Source organism: Nuphar pumila, chromosome 3 (assembly GCF_984573655.1).
Source record: "Nuphar pumila chromosome 3, dmNupPumi1.hap1.1, whole genome shotgun sequence".
Classification (NCBI taxonomy): Eukaryota; Viridiplantae; Streptophyta; class Magnoliopsida; order Nymphaeales; family Nymphaeaceae; genus Nuphar; species Nuphar pumila.
This window is the reverse complement of record NC_143251.1, coordinates 125,983,884-126,002,617: the sequence shown is the minus strand read 5'-3', so window position 1 is coordinate 126,002,617 and position 18,734 is coordinate 125,983,884. Positions and strand designations below refer to the sequence as shown.

Here is an 18,734-nt window from a genome sequence, read left to right as displayed (position 1 = left end):
TGATTTTGATTCAGATCAACTCCATATCCAACTTAAAATGCTGATCCAAACCCAAAAGTATTCTGATTGAATAGATCTGAATCCAATATGAATGCATCTTCAGAGTTTACTTAACGGATCCAAATCCGAAAATAACAAGTCAGACTTGGATAAGATATCCGACCATATCTGATTCATTTTTTTAGCCCTGTTTTTAATGGGGACAAACAGAGGAATTGGACTTTCACTCTTGTTTAAATCCTTAAAAAGAAAAAAAAAACTGATACCATGAATAAATGAACACCCAACTAACTGTATCTAAATCATGGCTAGGAACTTGGACGCTTATCCTACCACCGGTGGCTCCGGTTGTTTGGTAGGAGCAGTTCTGCAAGTCACCATCCGATGGGACATTGTAAGTTCGAACCCGACTGGCATGAGGTGGTTGAATAACTGGCTAATTGTATAGGGCTTGACTATTAGAAAGGAGGGGAGCCTTAATATCCCAGCTTGATCGTTAAAAAAAAAATAGGAGACATATCCTTGGTATCTTTGAGGGTGTGGACTCTCTCTGATAGAGTCATTGCTCTAGGTGGTATGTATTAGTAAACCAAACATTAGAATCCTTTAAAGCATGTATATACATTGAAAGCACCAATCTAAAACAAAAGACCAAGACATCTATAAAGTTCAAGTCCGCATGACATGATGCAATGCAAATACTGAACAGGGCTATTAGATTGTACAATACTCTCACTCTCTCTCTTTCATGGGTTCAACATTTTGTTGATCTTCATGAGTGATAATGTTGATCTTCTCTCTCTCTCTCTCTCTCTCTCTCTCAGGCATGCACACACTCTTGCGTATGTATGCATGAATGAGACAGTATTTGATCGTCATTAATACCATACTATCCAGCATAAAGTCATAGGGCGGGCAAATATAAATCGACACCATAGCTGCGGGGGTATGTCTTGCAGCTTCCAAACCCGAATCTCTGTTTTAATTTTTACCAACTGGGGGCTCCGCTTGTTTGGTAGGAGCTGTTAGTGCACATCGCCATGTGTTGCGACTTTTGCAAGTTCAAAACCCAATGGTATGTGTAACTGGTGGGGGTCTGCCACCCCAGCTTGCCTTTCAGAAAAAAACAAACTGTTTTAGTTGAAACTGACTGTTGGATCATGCTCACATTAAACGTAGACTGGATTTCCTAGTGTTGAAAAAACAGCAGTGTTAATACACCAAATTCACAATTATTAAAAAAAAATATTTTTACATTAAAAAAAATACAATCCAAAGGTCAATTCATACTATTTTGAATGTGCTGAACGCATTCACGGTGTCAGATTTGGTAAAAACATCTCCCTATAAGTTTCAATTACTGGGTTTATAACCTACAAGGGTAGCCAATATTTTCCCATAGATGTGCGTGAGATTGTTTAATCACGGTTAGGATCAAACTGCTTTCATTTAAAATATCAAATCTGTTATCATAAAATTTCAACGCATCGTGTACTACTGTTGGAAAACCTATTCATGCATCATAACTGCATGGTCCAAAACACGTTTCCCACTAAAGAAACTATGTATAACAAACCTATAGAATAGGGATCGACATGCGATAAGATTATTAAAAAAAATTGGTAGATCAGATAGCTGATAAAGTCCTAATGGCTGACAAAATATTAACCAGTATATAAAGTTCTACAAAAATACTGATTTTTCACATATGCATAGTGTCGAGATAGAGGTAACTTTTGAAAAAGGAAGACTACAGCCCAAGTTTGCAAAACAAAAAGCAACAAACTACTCATATTTTTCTTACAAACAATTAAGCCCAGCCCCCAAAAAGTAGCCTACAAGGGCTTCATGTACGTGGTTAAATGGGTCGGCTTAAAGTGTTCATGAGAAAAAAAAATAGAGCTACACAATGAATTGACAGAGAACGCACAAAAGTGGCGACACCAACTAGATCAAGTCTCTTGTATGCCTAAGACGAATATGAGCTCCTATAAGAGGTTCAAGACCACCATCTAAAATGGATACTAAGTCTTGCAATTGGATGCTAGTTTTTACATCACGTACTAGCTTGTACGGGTGAAACATGTATCTTCGTGTCTCCTGCTGCCACAGATCAGAAATGGCATCTCTACAAATATTTGTGATGTTAGATACTCGCTGTTCCTCCGCAACCACAAGCAGTTTTGCTTTCAAACGATTCAAAGCCTTGATCTTGTTAGCAAAATGACTCCTTTCACCTGCAGATCGAACAGGAATAACAAACCAATTAATTTTAGCAGTAAGAAACTGACCAAGCAACTGTCACATGGACACTTCATTTGGCATGTGTATCCCATATTGACACGACACAACACTTCATGGACATAGTAAAACCAGTTTTTCACACGGTCAACATTGTGTCAATAACTTTATCTATTTTCTTTTATGATCTTATTTACTTATTTTGTGTTAACTTGAGTTCTTTTTATTTTAAAAATTGTCATTAATCACATGTCAATTTCAACTTGGTTTCATTATCTGGTAGTGATTTAGAATTGTTGTTTTATACACACACACATACATGTCTGTTAGTACAGTCACGTCCCCATGTCCTAGTTTTTTTAAATTATCGTATCGTATCGTATCAAGCATACCCGCATGGTGTCCCGCTCCCACATCCGTATCCATGTGACATAGCCAAGCAGATTTTTTTTCCCCTCAAAATGAAGAAACCAAGCAGCTTTTCAAGAAGAACAGTAGAAAACACAGGCATGAAATTCCAAGTTATCAAAGGCTGTCAAACAAGAAAACATTTCTAATAGCAAGCAACCATTTAGCTCCACGAGATAAGTTGTCATTTCTATATTGATCATGCATGCTGAGTCCCATATAGTTGAATTTGGAGATCTTTTTATGTGGTTTTATCACAAGGTTAATACGAAATGTCTTAATAGGAGCATATATTTCATTCTGCACTAAGGTTAAACAACCATCCTTGGTTCTGTTTACCTTCCAAGATGGTTTTCCTCATATGCAGACCCCTGCTGAAAATGAATAATTTATTGAAGATAATTTACATGATCATTGAATTGTTATTATTGTCTAACAGATCACGTTAAACATACTAACCAGTTACAAAGAGAACTTCCTTAAGTATTGTAGATATCAAGCTTTGGCAACCTCATTGAAAGGCCACACAGCCACAAATCCACATACATGTGGGAACACCCACCCACAAATTGGACGGATATTATGAATGCAATATTCAGGAATGCAGGACATTTTTTGGACAATGAAATAGTGTAATTAAATTTGAAAAAAAAGGAAGAGCGATAAGGTGAATACACCTGATATATTAGAGTGATGGTAAGGGTGACCACTTTCCCAATACCATCCACTCACAGAAAAGCATCGGAGGTACGATTTACTAAAAAACAAAGTCTTGCTCTTTAGTAAATTGTGCTTTACAAAGACAGGGTTCTTAGTAGTTGTTTGCAACAAAGGAATACAATTATCCATTTGCGTCCTTTGTTTAGTTTTGAGTAGTTAGGTGGCTCTAACAACCATGGTAAAACCATTTCAAACGAATCTGCCACGTGCCAATTGGCTGTTTATGCAAAACAAGAAAACCTCATGGCTTATTGAGGAGATCCAATTTTGCGAAAGGAGCAAATCCCAGGTCCTCTAATGCATTTTTTCTTGAAATATATCTCAAAAAAAAAAAAAACATGGTAGGCTCTTTATGAAGAAACTGAAGAGATGAATGCTCGCCTTTGCCTGTCAATGTCATCAAAATATAGATGTACAGAATAAATGGAATAACAGCAGATGAGAGACTTTCAAGAATTGATCACAAAAATGGAATCCATGCACAACTAGAGGTGATCATATGACTATTTGCTCACATAGATGATAATGCTGTCAATTAAAGTGAGAATAACATGAACATCACAAAGTAATATATGGCTTGTCTAGGAGAGGGGGTTACAATACCTGAGCACTGAACTCTGATGCCAGTAGGGACATGGAGAATGCTAGCTGCCTGTTCCATTCTGTAAACAATGTGCCCTTCCTCTCCATAAGAAAGTAGTGTACTAATCTCAATATCTTTATCCTCTATGGAAATATCTGGAGTTGCTGCAAGGAAGAGTGGAATGACATCCACACATGCCACACCAATCTGGAATTGGCATAACAGTCATAACTTTCATTAGTGAATTGATGTAACAAACAAAACACCCAACTATTTGTTATGCAAAACTATGGATGAGAAAAAGGAAACGGAGGTGGAATAGGACCTCCTGGTAAAAAATTGAATCCACGATTAAAAGAGATCTCTAAGATTTCTCTTTAGCAAGAAAAAATGAAACTTCCTTCTTAAATGAGTGTTCACTCCATAGATTTTGCTAAGATTAAGGGAAAAAAACATTTCAAATGAACCACTAGCAATTGGAAGTACAGTAATAATCATAAAATACAAATCACAACAGATTAATTACAATGGCTTTATGTAGGCCCATGCTTTACTATGCTGTTGGAAATGAAATTTCAGGGACCAACAATTCATACTAACACTGCAAGAAAATATATAAACAATAGCTAAATTATGGAGATAGAAATGGCATTAGATTAAACTAAAAAAAAAAAAAACCTTTTACCACTATTATTTATAAACTGTTCCTGTTATGATGAAAATGGCAAACAAATACTTCCATGAAACAATTTTTGCACCAGCAGGACTGGAAGAGGTTTTGTCATAAGACAGCAGGCAAGGAGATAGAACCAAAATGAAGGTGATGAAAGGAAAAGTTGTCACAGTTTGAGTTATAGACATAAAAGGAAGCTAATGAACCTTTTTCTCACAATTAGAAACTGTTTGCAACTCCAGATTGAGTTCCATGTGACATCAATTATCTCAAAATCGCTATAACAAAGCCAGACAATAATCCAGCAACCAGTACCATGAAAAATGTAATATTGCACATATGATGGTGGATATTTATTTTAAGGTGGCGCATTTGATCTGAACACAATTAAAGAAGATTCTCACCATGACTTATTTCCAAAAAAGTTTCTAGATTGATGGGCACAAAGACTGAGGAGTCCATTCAAAATACCAGGGCAAGTTTAAACTTTGGACACAGTAGGAAATACAGAAGAGAAAAAATTGAGCAGTTTGTTTTTTTATTGAAGGGAAGGTTGAGCAGTTTCTTACCAGAAAATGTTGTAAATCCTTTTGATCCCACATTCCTCAATTCTAGATTCATACTGTAGCTATCATTTTGTTAATCATTTTCTTCCACATTTTTGCTTAAAATTTTCCATTTAGTGGGCCAATAAATAATTACATCATTATTAACAGCTACAATAAAACCTTGGAGGTAGAATAGATGAGTAAAGACAATATATCACTGCTAAAGGGCAGATTATTCACAGGTTTTGTCCATATAATTTACTTATATGGTTTGATGTTCCTGCTATCTACTTTTCACAATAGCGAGAAGAAACATTCCATAGAGATCCAAGAGAAAAAGAAATATTCCTGCTTCCCATAAATGGGAAGAACCTCCTTCAGTCCTAAAAGGAGCCAATGAGAACCTAATCCTACTGTAACACACATGATCTTTACAAACTACATAAGAACTGAACATAATATACAAGCTACTACAATAGCTAATGATTTTTCGTGTGAAGGAATAAATAGCTCATGAATTTATTAAAGTAAACCTCTGTACTTGCTAATTGTGGTTATAGATCACAAAAAGGAGAAACTCAGAGTCGACCTGGCAGGGAACAGAATCAACGTGAGAGCCTTTGATCATCCTGTGACCCCCCGTCTCGCCTAAAAGATAGCCATAAGCAAATTGCCACTCAAACTCCACAGTTGCAGATCTAATGCCACCATCAGAAGAATATTTCTCAGTGATCCTTCCTGCAAAGCCTTGCTTTTCAGCCCATCTGAGATACATGTGAAGGAGCCTTTCAGCCCAGATCTGGAAGCAAATCACATAGAATAATTTGAAATTTGTATAGTGATACAATACAAGTTGTACAGGCTGTACACCCAAGCTTCCTAGCATAATAATACACTTGAGAAGAATCCAAAGGCTTGTTAAGGTCAATTAATTTATGAAAAATAATCAGAAGAATATTTGGAGGCAACCCCAGCTTGACTCTTCCAAAGAGAAAAAAAGTCTGAGAAGTAACAACTTTATGTGCATTACAGTAGTAAAATTTCTTCTCATCAATTCTTGAGAGGGGCTCAAGTTAACAGCAAATTTTACTAAGCGTCTCAAACTTGGCCTTCTCAAAAGTTCATAGGTAGAATTTAGATATCTTAAATGGCCACATAATATAAGTTCACGTGTAGCATTTCATCTTGGTCAATGTTTAGAACTTTAGGGTATTATGAAAACCCTGCTAAGATCACAGAGCTTCTAGCCTTCCAACAGGCGGCATTCAGTTGCTATGATTAGGGCAAATATCTAGCCGTTGATCAAATTTTCTCTTGTTGCCTGTTTATCACATATTTTCAAGTAAAAATACCTTGGTTTCATGTACCATAAACATATAGCATAATTTGGCACAGTGTTTCAATTTAGTTTGGCATGCCTAGACAAGATGAACCGTGCATGAGAAATGTTTCAGCGAGAAACTAATATTACATACAACATCAAGGTCCTGCAAAAACAAGAGCAGCATACCAGATTAAGATATCACAGAATCCCTATGGAGTGAACTGGGAATGCCATCTTTTAATCTTACAGAGAAATTGAGAAACCTCAGTCCCACAATAATTTGTCTGAATTGTTTGATAAAAGCTGCAGAAACCAGAGTGCATAATCCAAGGAAATACCACACATTGTTCATGTCATACTTAATCAAAGATTTATAACTTAATACACAAATAACCAAAAATAAGTATCTTGTTAATATTAAGCAAATCAAAAGAAGACAAAGCAATCAAGAGCCTATGGATACCATGTAATACAGAACATTCATGTTATCTCATCCATAAAATGCACCAGAAAGAAAGCTGAAGAAGATCAGGTGTCCTGAACGAATATTTCAAAACTAGAAAAGGTGCCTTTAGTGATTTATTTTTATATCGTTCTCCTTAAGAAACATCTGTGGCAGTAGAATATACATACTTCAGATTCAATGCTTCCTGGAGCAGATTTAATCATAAGACAAGCTCCTTCCTTGTCATATGGGCCAATAAGAATCTTGGACATCTCATAGTGATCCAGTAGATTACTGACATCCATGGATGTATTGTATGCTTGCTTAAAAAGCCAGTAGTTAATAGCATCCATCTCTGCTAGCTGTGTAACCAACTTTACTTCCTCAGCCTGAAAAGAATAGATGACGTTCAATAATTAGTGATGAATATACTCTGGAAATCCATTTATGACAAAGTTCCAACAAAATTTACAACAAAAGGCATTCCAGCATTAACTCAGATTCGATTTGCAAGTGACGTTATTTATTAAAGCAAAGACAGAACAAACGTGACACACATGACTTCTCTCTAAGATTTTTGGCCTTATTATTTAGTCCACATGTGGCTTGGACATTTTCTTTACAAAGAAAATTCAAAGAGACCGCAGGAATTTTTGGTTGTCATGTTGGAGAGCTACAATTGAAGCATTTGGGGTTCTCTTTGCAGTCAGTAATTGAAGATAATCCAGTCATAGTGGCATGATATTTATCATTGGCAGCTAAAATAGTAATGGTGAAACATCTTGTTGTGAGTATCCATCAAACTTATTAACTTTAGACTGGATACCAGAAGAAAGTGAAGAAACATTTTCAAGAATCATTACATTTTACCTTGGGAAGGTTTATGAATGACTAAAAGAAAGCCATTTAGGGCTCGTTTGTTTCATTCCCATGGAAAGGAAAGGCCTTTCATGGGAATGGGCACAGATTTCTAAAAAATCCTGCCAACTCAGGCTTCCCATGAGAATGCTTTCATGAAAGGAGGTATGAAAGGATTTGCACATGAAAAGTGGTAGGCAGTGGGAAAAAATGGGGCCCACTTGTGCTAGCATGGCTCCTTCCTACCATGATGATTTGAAGTTTGTTTCACTCATAATGGGAAAGGAATTTCAGCTCAGCATGTGAGACCCACAAATTTCTGAGAAAATTTTAGGTAAATAAACCAATGTTTTTAAAATATTTATTGAAAAGTTAATATAAGCAAACTCAAGGTTTGTAAGAAATTTAAAATCGAAAAATTTAATTTCGCGGATTAAAACCTATTGGGATTTGGATCTTGATCCAATACCTAAAATATCTGAAATCCACTATTTATGGGAAACATATCCAATACCTGGATCTAGTTTATAGGCAAATCCGAGATCCAATAAAGAATATAAAAAGAAAATAATAATAATAAGAAGAAAGTATGCGTCAAATTCTAGTAATTGGATCCGAATCTCGAGAGGATCCAAATTTGGATTTGAATCCCAAGATCCAAAATCTAAAATGGTTTTAGATATGAGTGTGGATCGATACACATGGGACTGGATCCAACATGGGTCAAGAATTTAATGATATAAAATAAGGTGAAGTAGTATTAGATATAAAATTTAATATTGGAAGGGTGTGGTTGTTCGAATAAGAAAAAAAAATTAGATTGGTGATGCATGTTGCATGATATCATACAGATATATGATCAACGAATGATGGATGGACTTGTGGTAAATGCATCATAATAAAAAATTGTGAATGTGATATACATGCATGTTAATTGACAAAATGCAAAGAAATTGTGAATGTGACATACATGCATGTTAATTGACAAAATGCAAAGAAAGTATGTGTTGATGCATTGTTCTAAGAAATTTTGGGCATGATATTGAAATTTTGGCTCACATATGAAATTGAATTGTATTGTTTGTGGTCCAAAGTGGTGGCCAACAACTTTATGATGAGTCGAATAAAAATTATACGTACTTGTACCCGGTGGAAGCCATTGAAGTTTGCAAATAATGTTTAAGTATGTATGTCATGAGGATTAACTAATTAAGAAAGTAAATGTTAATTCTCATATTGCTTATAATGAGAATAAGCCGGTACGATTGGCTTCGTAGGTATTGTAAAGCACAGAGGGTTGCTTCCCCAGCCACGGAGATAGGGGATAGCTACCACTGGTGCCGCGGGGTAGTAGTGAATAAGGCTTCAGCTGAATATCAGGTTGAGGGTGTTGAAATTTATCTTTTGATAAGTTTCGTCCCTCACCCAGGACCAGAAAGGAAGAGTAAGGCCAAGGTAATAAGACAAATTGTTTGAATATACCCCTGTGGTCGTGTCTTCAATCTGGATATTGTTTGTATCGTACTCATAGAGATTGTTAACAAGAGAAACAAAAGTATATTATGCATTTAGTAAAGCATATCATGCATCATTTAAGAAAGACCACCTAAATGAAAGAATTATAAGTCACTCATATCATAGATGGACGATCTACTACACTGGTAAGTCATGCATATTATATATGATCATGCATAAGTGTTGAATTTGGCTTTTCAGTGGTTTTGTGATTTATTAATGCAATGATAATTGTTTGTGTGAGAAAATTGATGTTTTATGTATGTCTGCTTCTATACACATGTACTTTGTCATTGTATTCCTACGGGAGTGTGATTATTAACCCCCTACGCAATTAATGGCATTGAATGATCTATCGGGGCGACGACGGAGAGTTGAGGCAGGGTTAGAAAGCCAAACCCTTTCCTTTCCTGGAGACTGGATTTTTTGGAACTCATGTCATTTTGTTTTTATGAACATTAGTATTGTTTATTTGCATGTTGAACAATACTCTATATGTGAAAATAAAAGTTTAATTTGGTATGTTCTTTGTTATAAAAATCTAGTACTAGTGTGATTGAACGATGAGTAACTCACCTAAGGTTTTGATCCAAGAAGTTGAAAAGTGTTTCTACAACAAACAACAACAACAACAACTACGCCTTCATCCCAAAACAATTGGGGTCAGCGATATGAACCAAAAAAGAAATTCATTTTGGGTCTTCCACATGAATCCTTTTCCTCCAATCATTTCTATCCAATGCCATGTCCTCGGTGAGGTTCAAAGCATTCATATCCTTTCCTATCATCTCCATCCAAGTCTTCCTAGGCCTACCCCGACCTCTTTTAACTAATATATTTTCCCATTTCTCCAACCTTCTAACTGGAGCATCATTAGGCCTTCGCCGAATATGTCCAAACCACCGAAACGATTCTCTCGCATCTTATTTTCAATGGGTGCAACACCTACCTTCTTACGTATCTCCTCATTCTGAATCCTATCTTTTATTGTATTTCCACACATCCATCTAAGCATCCGCATCTCAGCTACACTCATTTTTTGAATATGATGTCTCTTGGCAGCCCAACATTCTGTACTATATAGTAAAGTGGGTCTAATAGTCGTCCTATAAAACTTTCCCTTCAACCGCAATGGCATTCTACGATCGCAAAACACTCCAGTTGCACTTTTCCATTTCATCCACCCAACCTTTATCCTATGATTTACATCTCCATCAATTTCTCCATACTTTTGAATGATGGATCCCAAATATTTGAAATAATCATTCACCGGTATTTCTTGCTCACCAAGCTTCACTACACTCCCATCACTACTTCGTTGCTTACTAAACCGACATTCCATATATTCAGTCTTACTCTTACTCAACTTAAAACCTCTAGCTTCCAATGTTTGTCTCCATAATTCTAACTTAGCATTAACCCCAGCTCTAGACTCATCAATCAAAACAATATCATCAGCAAACAACATACACCACGGTACATTTTCTTGAATTGATCTCGTAAGCTCATCCATCACTATCGCAAATAGGAAAGGGCTTAAAGCAGATCCTTGATGTAACCCAACCGTTATCGGAAAATTGGTTGTCACCCCTCCACAAGTGCGGACATTGGTTACTACTCCTTCATACATATCTTTAATTATACTAATGTACTTGAGAGAAACACCTTTCTTCATCATTGTCCACCAGAGAACGTCCCTTGGTACTCTATCGTATGCCTTCTCTAAATCAATAAAAACCATATGCAAATCTTTGTTCCTCTCTATATATCTTTCAATAAGTTGTCTAAGAAGATGTATAGCTTCCATAGTTGATCTTCCAGGCATAAAACCAAATTGATTCTCCGATATCATGACAACCTTCCTCAACCTAGACTCAATCACCCTCTCCCAAAGTTTCATAGTATGACTCATGAGTTTTATACCACGATAGTTTGTGCAATCTTGTATATCACCCTTATTCTTATATAAAGGCACCAAAGTACTCTTCCTTCACTCATTAGGCATCTTATTTGTTCGCCAAATCAAGTTAAAAAGATTTGTCAACCATTCTAAACCTTTCTCTCCCAAGCATTTCCAAGCCTCGATAGGTATACCATCTGGGCCAACTGCCCTTCTTGATTTCATTTTCTTCAAAGCCTCTGCAATTTCTTTCTTTTGAATCTTGCGCATGAAGTCACGATTTATCTCATGAAAAGGAATGGAGAAGTCTCCAAGATCTTGAGCATGACTATCATTAAATAGCTTATCAAAATAATCTTTCCATCTCTCCTTAATCTCCTCATCTTTGACTAAAACCCTTTGTGTTTCATTTTTGATACATCTAACCATACTCAAATCCCTCGAGTTCCTATCTCTCATCTTTGCAAGCCTATAAATATCCTTCTCGCCTTCTTGGGGTGTTATACAACAATTTCCCATGAAAATTACATAAAACAAACATGCCCTTAGTCCCATAGAATCAAGTAACTTCGTTGATAAAGTTGGGATTGTTGTTGAAGTGCAAATATACTAGCTTGATTATGCCATGCAATTGAAAGGTGGATTCAAGGTTTAAAAAAATACCAGAGCTGGAAAAGATTGCTGGATGTTCAGGATGAATTCAAAGAAACAATTAGCACCAAGTTGGGAAATGGGAGAGATACATTATTTTTCATTTATCCCGGGCTGAAGGGAGAGCTATTGTTTCTTCAGTTACCTTCAGAATACTACATAGCAGGGGAGAACTCTTGCAAGGTAACTGGCTGCCACTTAGCAGATGAGCCTCTTAAAATGAGAATGCTTGACGCAGGTGCCTAGCTATAGTAGATTAAATGAAGAAGATCCATAGTTTGGATAGGGGAGATCTCAGGGGTTTTCAACATTCAATCAATCATGTTAGTCCTCCTTCCTAGAAGTAAGGGTGGCTCATTTTCTTAAGGGCTCAATTTGGGCAGTAGTCCTAGTCAACAGTACTGCTTCTCATGGCTGGTCCTGACTGAATGGTGCACAATAAATAATGAAGAAAAGAGGTTTTCACTTGATGCTGCCTCTGCACAGAATAAACTTCTATCATTTGTTATGATCACACTCCTTCTAGGCCCTTTTTTTACTCGGCTTGGGCATATAAGAATTCGGAGAGGTTTTCACTTGATGCTGCCTCTGCACAGAATAAACTTCTATCATTTGTTATGATCACACTCCTTCTAGGCCCTTTTTTTACTCGGCTTGGGCATATAAGAATTCGGATCATTCGGCATTGGATGATATTAGAGCGACCATCACTGCCCTTGGGTGTAGAGTAGAGGAGGGAAATGGGGTATATTTGGAAATGATGGCAGACAATAGTGCTGGTTCACCTGGTCGAAGAGATAAAGAAAAATCTTCAAATGTCACAATGTCATATCATCGTATTTACTTAAAGATCCAAAAGAAAAGGGGGAAATGAGGAGACTCATAATTGGATTGGACCAGGTCCAGAAGAATTGAATACCAACATGTCCCCATTGGGTTTTCATGGCTTGTTATTTCACCTGCTTTTGTTATGTTTGCCTCTTTACCTATCGCATGCTTCTATTGACATTTCTTTCACCATCTTTCTGATACCCAAGACTATGCCTTGCCCCTCTTTGTTTAATTTTTAATGAAACATTGCTTCCCTTTCCAAAAAAAACTAAAATAGAAAAGGCAAATAACAGAGAAATGGATTATACTTAAAACAGCATCTCAGTGATATTTTACGAAGATGGAACAAAAAAAAAATGCTCCAATCCTATCCCACAGACAAACTCACTTGACATTATGAAATTGTGTAGCAAAACACCTTGTACTGTAATTCCTTGAGGAAACTGATGGTATCATTGGCGTCCCCTAACGCGAGAAGAACTTCACTGGATTTATCAGGATCATCCCATAGATTATACCCATGAATCAGTTCTTCTTGCTTAACTTGTCTTGCTTGTTCTAATTCCAATGCCGGGGGTGTAATTGTCTCTGCTCGAACAACAACATCCACTAACTTCTTTCTTAAAGAAAATAGGCCTAACAAAACCAATATTAAGCAAATAAATTCACATGGAACAATTTGTAAGATGCAAAAAATTGGTAAGAGTGGATTGGCAAATATTCATTAAACAATAATAAATGAAAAACACTAGAAGGATTTATTTGTGCTTCATCAAGTCATATGGGTTTGAAGACATTTTATGCTCGTCAAAGGAGTGATATAACATCAATTTTGGTCAGTTGACAGACCCACGTGCAGTTATCAATCTTGTAACCATTGAAATAAATTAGGCTTCAGATATAAGTTTTAATAGTCAATATCAAGCAAGTAGAAACACAATAGACAGTGAGCATGACTACTGATGGATTATCCGCGCATTCACACTGCAATGAAGCATACATAAACAATTCAACTATTCTAAGTGATTTCAGTCACCAAAACACCACCCTTGGAAGCACAGTAAGTACAAGACAACATTTATCAATACTGTAATTGGATAATATCCTGAATTACAACCATGTCTTTTCATGTCCATTGACGATAACTCTCTTTTATTTCATTACTTGTCCATCCCCATAAGCACCCAGAGATAAGAAGAATTCATCTGTTAGTGTAACAAGCACATCGCCACACACAGCTTCCCTTCAAATCAAGTCATCTAAACATTCTCACCATGCAAAGTCGCTCGCTTAATCTTACATTTCTGTGGCCCTGTGTACAGCACATACGATTATGATATATGCTGCTCATCCATTTCGACTGCTTAGAATATTTTCAATTAAAATGTATGACCAAGGAAATGGTTTTACCACAATACTCGGGACGCAGTTGGATCAAAATCAAATCAAGTGAATATTTAAGTTTTCAAAAGAATAAGCAGAATACCGGTCCATTAGAACCACTGTAACAGTGAGGAAGACTAAAGCCTAGACCATTGAAACACGGCTCCAAGCAACCGGAAAAAGAAGAGTTGGTTCATACCGGATTTAGTAAAAACTCGGAGACCAACCGGTTCCTGACGAAATTAAAGATTTTGAAAACCAAAGAGTGTTAGACAGCACTATGGAGTCACGCATCGAACAGTCTCTTCCGTGCATAGTTGATCCTTATGAGATAAAAGTTCGGGTGTCATGACGACTAGTAGAGCGAAAGCTGATACTTGTAAACAGAGACAATCTAATACGATTAACACAACCAATACTCATTTCCTGTACATGTAGCATTGCCACAGTTGTAATAAAAAAGCAAGCGGTCAAGAAGTGAAGACACCCACCCAACTCTTTGTAGATCTTGTTCTTGTCTTCCATCGAACGGGAGGCTCGAACACCAAGTGAGGTAAGCCTAGAAGCGAAGTGGGGTATTCTCCGCGACCTCCATTCTTGCACAAGAGGCGCCCTTTCCATAGGAAATGATTCAACACCCATCTCTCTCTCTCTCTCTCTCTCTCTCTCTCTCTCTCTCTCTCTCTCTCTTGCAGGTGAGACCAGCACGCTCGTTCACGCACATAGAGGACCGAGTTTGGGGCGCGTTTGGCTGTGATATACAGCTTCTCGGCAACGCAGAGACACCACAGAGGGCGGGAGCATACGTGGGTGCCGCTGGCGTCTCTCTTTGTTGATAACGCAGAGTTCTGGCAATGCTCGGCCGTATAGAGTCCACAGAACCAGTGTTGTTAAAGTCGGTTCACCAAGTCAATTAGTTTTTAACAAAAAGACAAAATCGATCTTAATAGAATCGAATCGGACGGCCATTTATATATATATATATATATTCCCACCAAAAACCGGGTCACCTTTGTCTTTTTTTTTATAACCCGAATAAACAGCATCCAGGCACCAAGACCTGATCGTGCTGACTGAGTCTGTCATACCTACAGTCGTTGTGCTAGCAGCATAGAACTCCGAGGGTAAAACCATGTCCCGGGAGCCTATGCTATGCATTGACTTGCACAGAGGAGTAACGCTCATGAGTAGGGATGGCAGTGGACCGGGGATGGAGGCAGGGACGAAGGTTAAAATCCATCCCGGTTCGGGGATGGACGTATCCTTTTCCTCGCCCAGCCCCGTCCCTGCCACTTTTCCCCACCTCATCCCTGCCCCGCTCCGGCTCATCCCCGTTTGAACCGGGGATGAAGGACATGAAACGGGGATGAAGGCAGGGGTGGAGGTTGAAATCCATCCCGGCCGGAGATGGAGGTTCTAATCTTGAGGCGGGCCGGGGTGGAGACCTTGTTCCCGGCCCCGCCCCACTGCCATCCCTACTCATGAGAATTGAACTTTGACAGGCCATTTAAAAGCCAAGGCCTCACTCCATTATGCCAACCCCCCTTAGGCAACTGGGTCAGTTAATGGGCCTGCCTCCTGACGAGGCAAAACTGGAATGAATAAATAACCACCCAACCATAATAAAGCAAACGGCAGCCCTCGTGCACTAGTGAGATTTAATTAGGGGTGGCAATTTCTGACACGACCCGCCAACCCGCCTCTTAGGCGGGTTCAGGTTGGGCTTAAGTCAACCCGTTTAATAAACGGGTCGACCCGTGTAACCCGTTTATTAAACAGGTCGGGTTCGGGTTGGGGGTATGCCAACCCGCCAACCCGGCTGACCCGTTTAATAAACGGGTTAGGCGGGTGGGTCAACCCGCCAACCCGCCAACCTGTATGCCTGACCCGTCAACCCGCCAACCCGTCTGCCCGACCCGTCAACCCGACCGCCAACCCGACCCGCCAACCTGTCTACCTGCCAACCCGATCCGTCAACCCGCGAACCTGAAAACCCGTTTACCCGACCAAACCCATTTATTAAATGGGTTGGCGGGTCGTGTCGGGTTACCCGTTTATTAAACGGGTCGGGTTCGTGTTTGCCACAACCAACCCGTTTAATAAACGGGTTGGGTTCGGGTTGAGGTATGCTGACCCGCCAACCCGACCCGATTGCCACCCCTAGATTTAATTCTAAGCCATCAGCTTGACATTGGGCCCCGCTGACCACATGATTTAACATATAAATTAATCTATTCATGGCAGATTGGCATGCAAATTGTTCAGATTAGACTCAGATGTGGCAAATACCATATCCCCGTAATCAAATACTGGCAAAATGGATTTCGATGGTGAAATGCTGATACCAAAACCACTTTTTTACATGCAAAGGGATTTCGATATCCAACAAATTTGGATATTTATCAAATTTGGCAGCAAAAATTCAAAACCATATCCGCATTCCATTATAATTGTATATGATTTTGGCTTACTACAATAACAACAACAACGCCTTTATCCCAAACAATTGGGGTCGGCGATATGAACCAAAAAGAAAATCATTTTGGGTCCTCCACATGAATCCTTCTCCTCCAGTCATTTCTATCCAATGTCATGTCCTCGGTGAAGTTCAAAGCATTCATATCCTTTCTTATCATCTTCATCCAAATCTTCTTAGGCCTACCCCAACCTCTTTTAGCTAATAGATTTTCCCATTTCTCCATCCTTCTAACCTGTGCATCATTAGACCTTCACCCTAATATGCCCAAACCATCGTAAATGATTCTCACTCATCTTATTTTCAATGGATGCAACACCTACCTTCTTATGTATTTCCTCGTTCTGAATCTTATCTTTTAGTGTATTTTCGCGCATCCATCGAAGCATACGCATCTCAATTACACTCATTTTTTGCAAATGATGTCTCTTGGCAACCCAACATTCCGTACCATATAGTAAAGCGAGTCTAATTGTCATCCTATAAAACTTTCCCTTCAACCGCAATGGCATTTTAAGATCGCACAACACTCTAGTTGCACTTTTTCATTTCATCCACCCAACCTTAATCCTATGATTTACATCACCATCAATTTCTTCATTCGTTTTGAATAATAGATCCCACATATTTGAAACAGTCATCCACCGCTATTTGTTGCTCACCAAGCTTCACTACACTCTCATCACTAATTCGTTGCTTACTAAACCGACATTCCATATATTTTGTCTTACTCTTACTCAACGTAAAACCTCTTGCTTCCAAAGTATGTCTCCATAATTCTAACTTAGCATTAACCCCAGCTCTAGACTCATCAATCAAAACAATATCATCAGCAAACAACATACACCACGACACATTTTCTTGAATTGATCTCGTAAGCTCATATATCACTATAGCAAAAAGGAAAGGGCTTAATGCAGATCCTTGATGTAACCCAACCGTTATAGGAAAGTTGGTTGTCATCCCTCCACAAGTGCAGACATTGGTTACTACTCCTTCGTACATATCTTTAATTATACTAATGTATTTGAGAGAGATACCTTTCTTCATCATTGTCCATCAGAGAACATCCCTAGGTACTCTATCATATGCTTTCTCCAAATCAATAAAAACCATATGCAAATCTTTGTTCTCCTCTTTATATCTCTCAATAAGTTGTCTAAGAAAAATGTATAGCTTCCATAATTGATCTTTCAAGAATAAAACCAAATTGATTCTCCGATATCATGACCACCTTCCTCAACCTATACTCAATCACCCTCTCTCAAAGTTTCATAGTATGACTCATGAGCTTTATACCACGATAGTTTGCGCAATCTTGTATATCACTCTTATTCTTATAGAAAGGCACCAAAGTACTCTTCTTTCACTCATTAGGCATCTTATTTGTCCGTCAAATCTTTTTAATACTAAACCTTTCTCCCTCGAGCATTTCTAAGCCTAGATAGGTATACCATCCGAGCCAACATGATTTTGGCTTATTAAATTCAATTAAACAATTGGATTCAATCAGATATCAGATAAAATCCATTCCATCAATTCAGCAAAACAAATCGATTGATTTTTTAAAATACCTGCAGTGTACCGTATTTTGTTCCACTAAGGGCTGGTTTGATTCCAATCGACCAACTCGGGTTGATTTTGATAACACTCCTCAGAATACGGGTAAAAATGGTCAGTTATCTGACTCCTTTGGGTGCAACCAAAGCCTCCTAAATAACGTGACTTGAGTTCAGATTTGGAATGTATAGGGTCCAGAAATGGAAATCAAAATCTGGATGATATTTAAAATAGTTCCTTATATAAAAGTATATAAGAAAATACTTTGGGTCATCCCGGTCAGGCCACATATCGGGCAAAAAGTTCCAAATCTGACCCCATGTTCCTAGGGTTGGGTTTGGGCAAACCACAACAGTCAGGCATTTGATTGTTTTCTTTTATTATTCTAGTTACTACAAGATTCAATAATTGCAAATCAGAGAAAAAAAATTCTTAGGTGCTGTTTGGATCCACCCACTTATCAAAATGAATGAGATTTCTATAATGGAACATAATGCAATTTCTCAGCTTATCCCGTTTATCAGAAAAAATGGGTGCATGCCAAACCCATTTAAGGTGAATGAATCAACCCTTGAGAGCACTATACTGCATAGTAATTATTTATTAGTACATTGTCAA

The 18,734-nt window shown here is 38.0% G+C and overlaps 1 protein-coding gene across 1 annotated transcript; it reads right to left on the bottom strand.

Moving 5' to 3' along the window:
* Positions 1 to 1,698: 1,698 nt before the first annotated feature.
* PRFB3 (peptide chain release factor) lies at positions 1,699 to 14,972 on the bottom strand. The gene is made up of 6 exons (XM_090001887.1): positions 14,572 to 14,972; positions 13,116 to 13,333; positions 7,131 to 7,331; positions 5,763 to 5,972; positions 3,973 to 4,159; positions 1,699 to 2,237 (listed from the first exon to the last, which is right to left on the bottom strand). Exons 1-6 carry the CDS (start codon positions 14,720 to 14,722, stop codon positions 1,948 to 1,950), a joined length of 1,257 nt encoding a protein of 418 aa, XP_089858013.1. The 5' UTR covers positions 14,723 to 14,972; the 3' UTR covers positions 1,699 to 1,947.
* Positions 14,973 to 18,734: the final 3,762 nt, after the last annotated feature.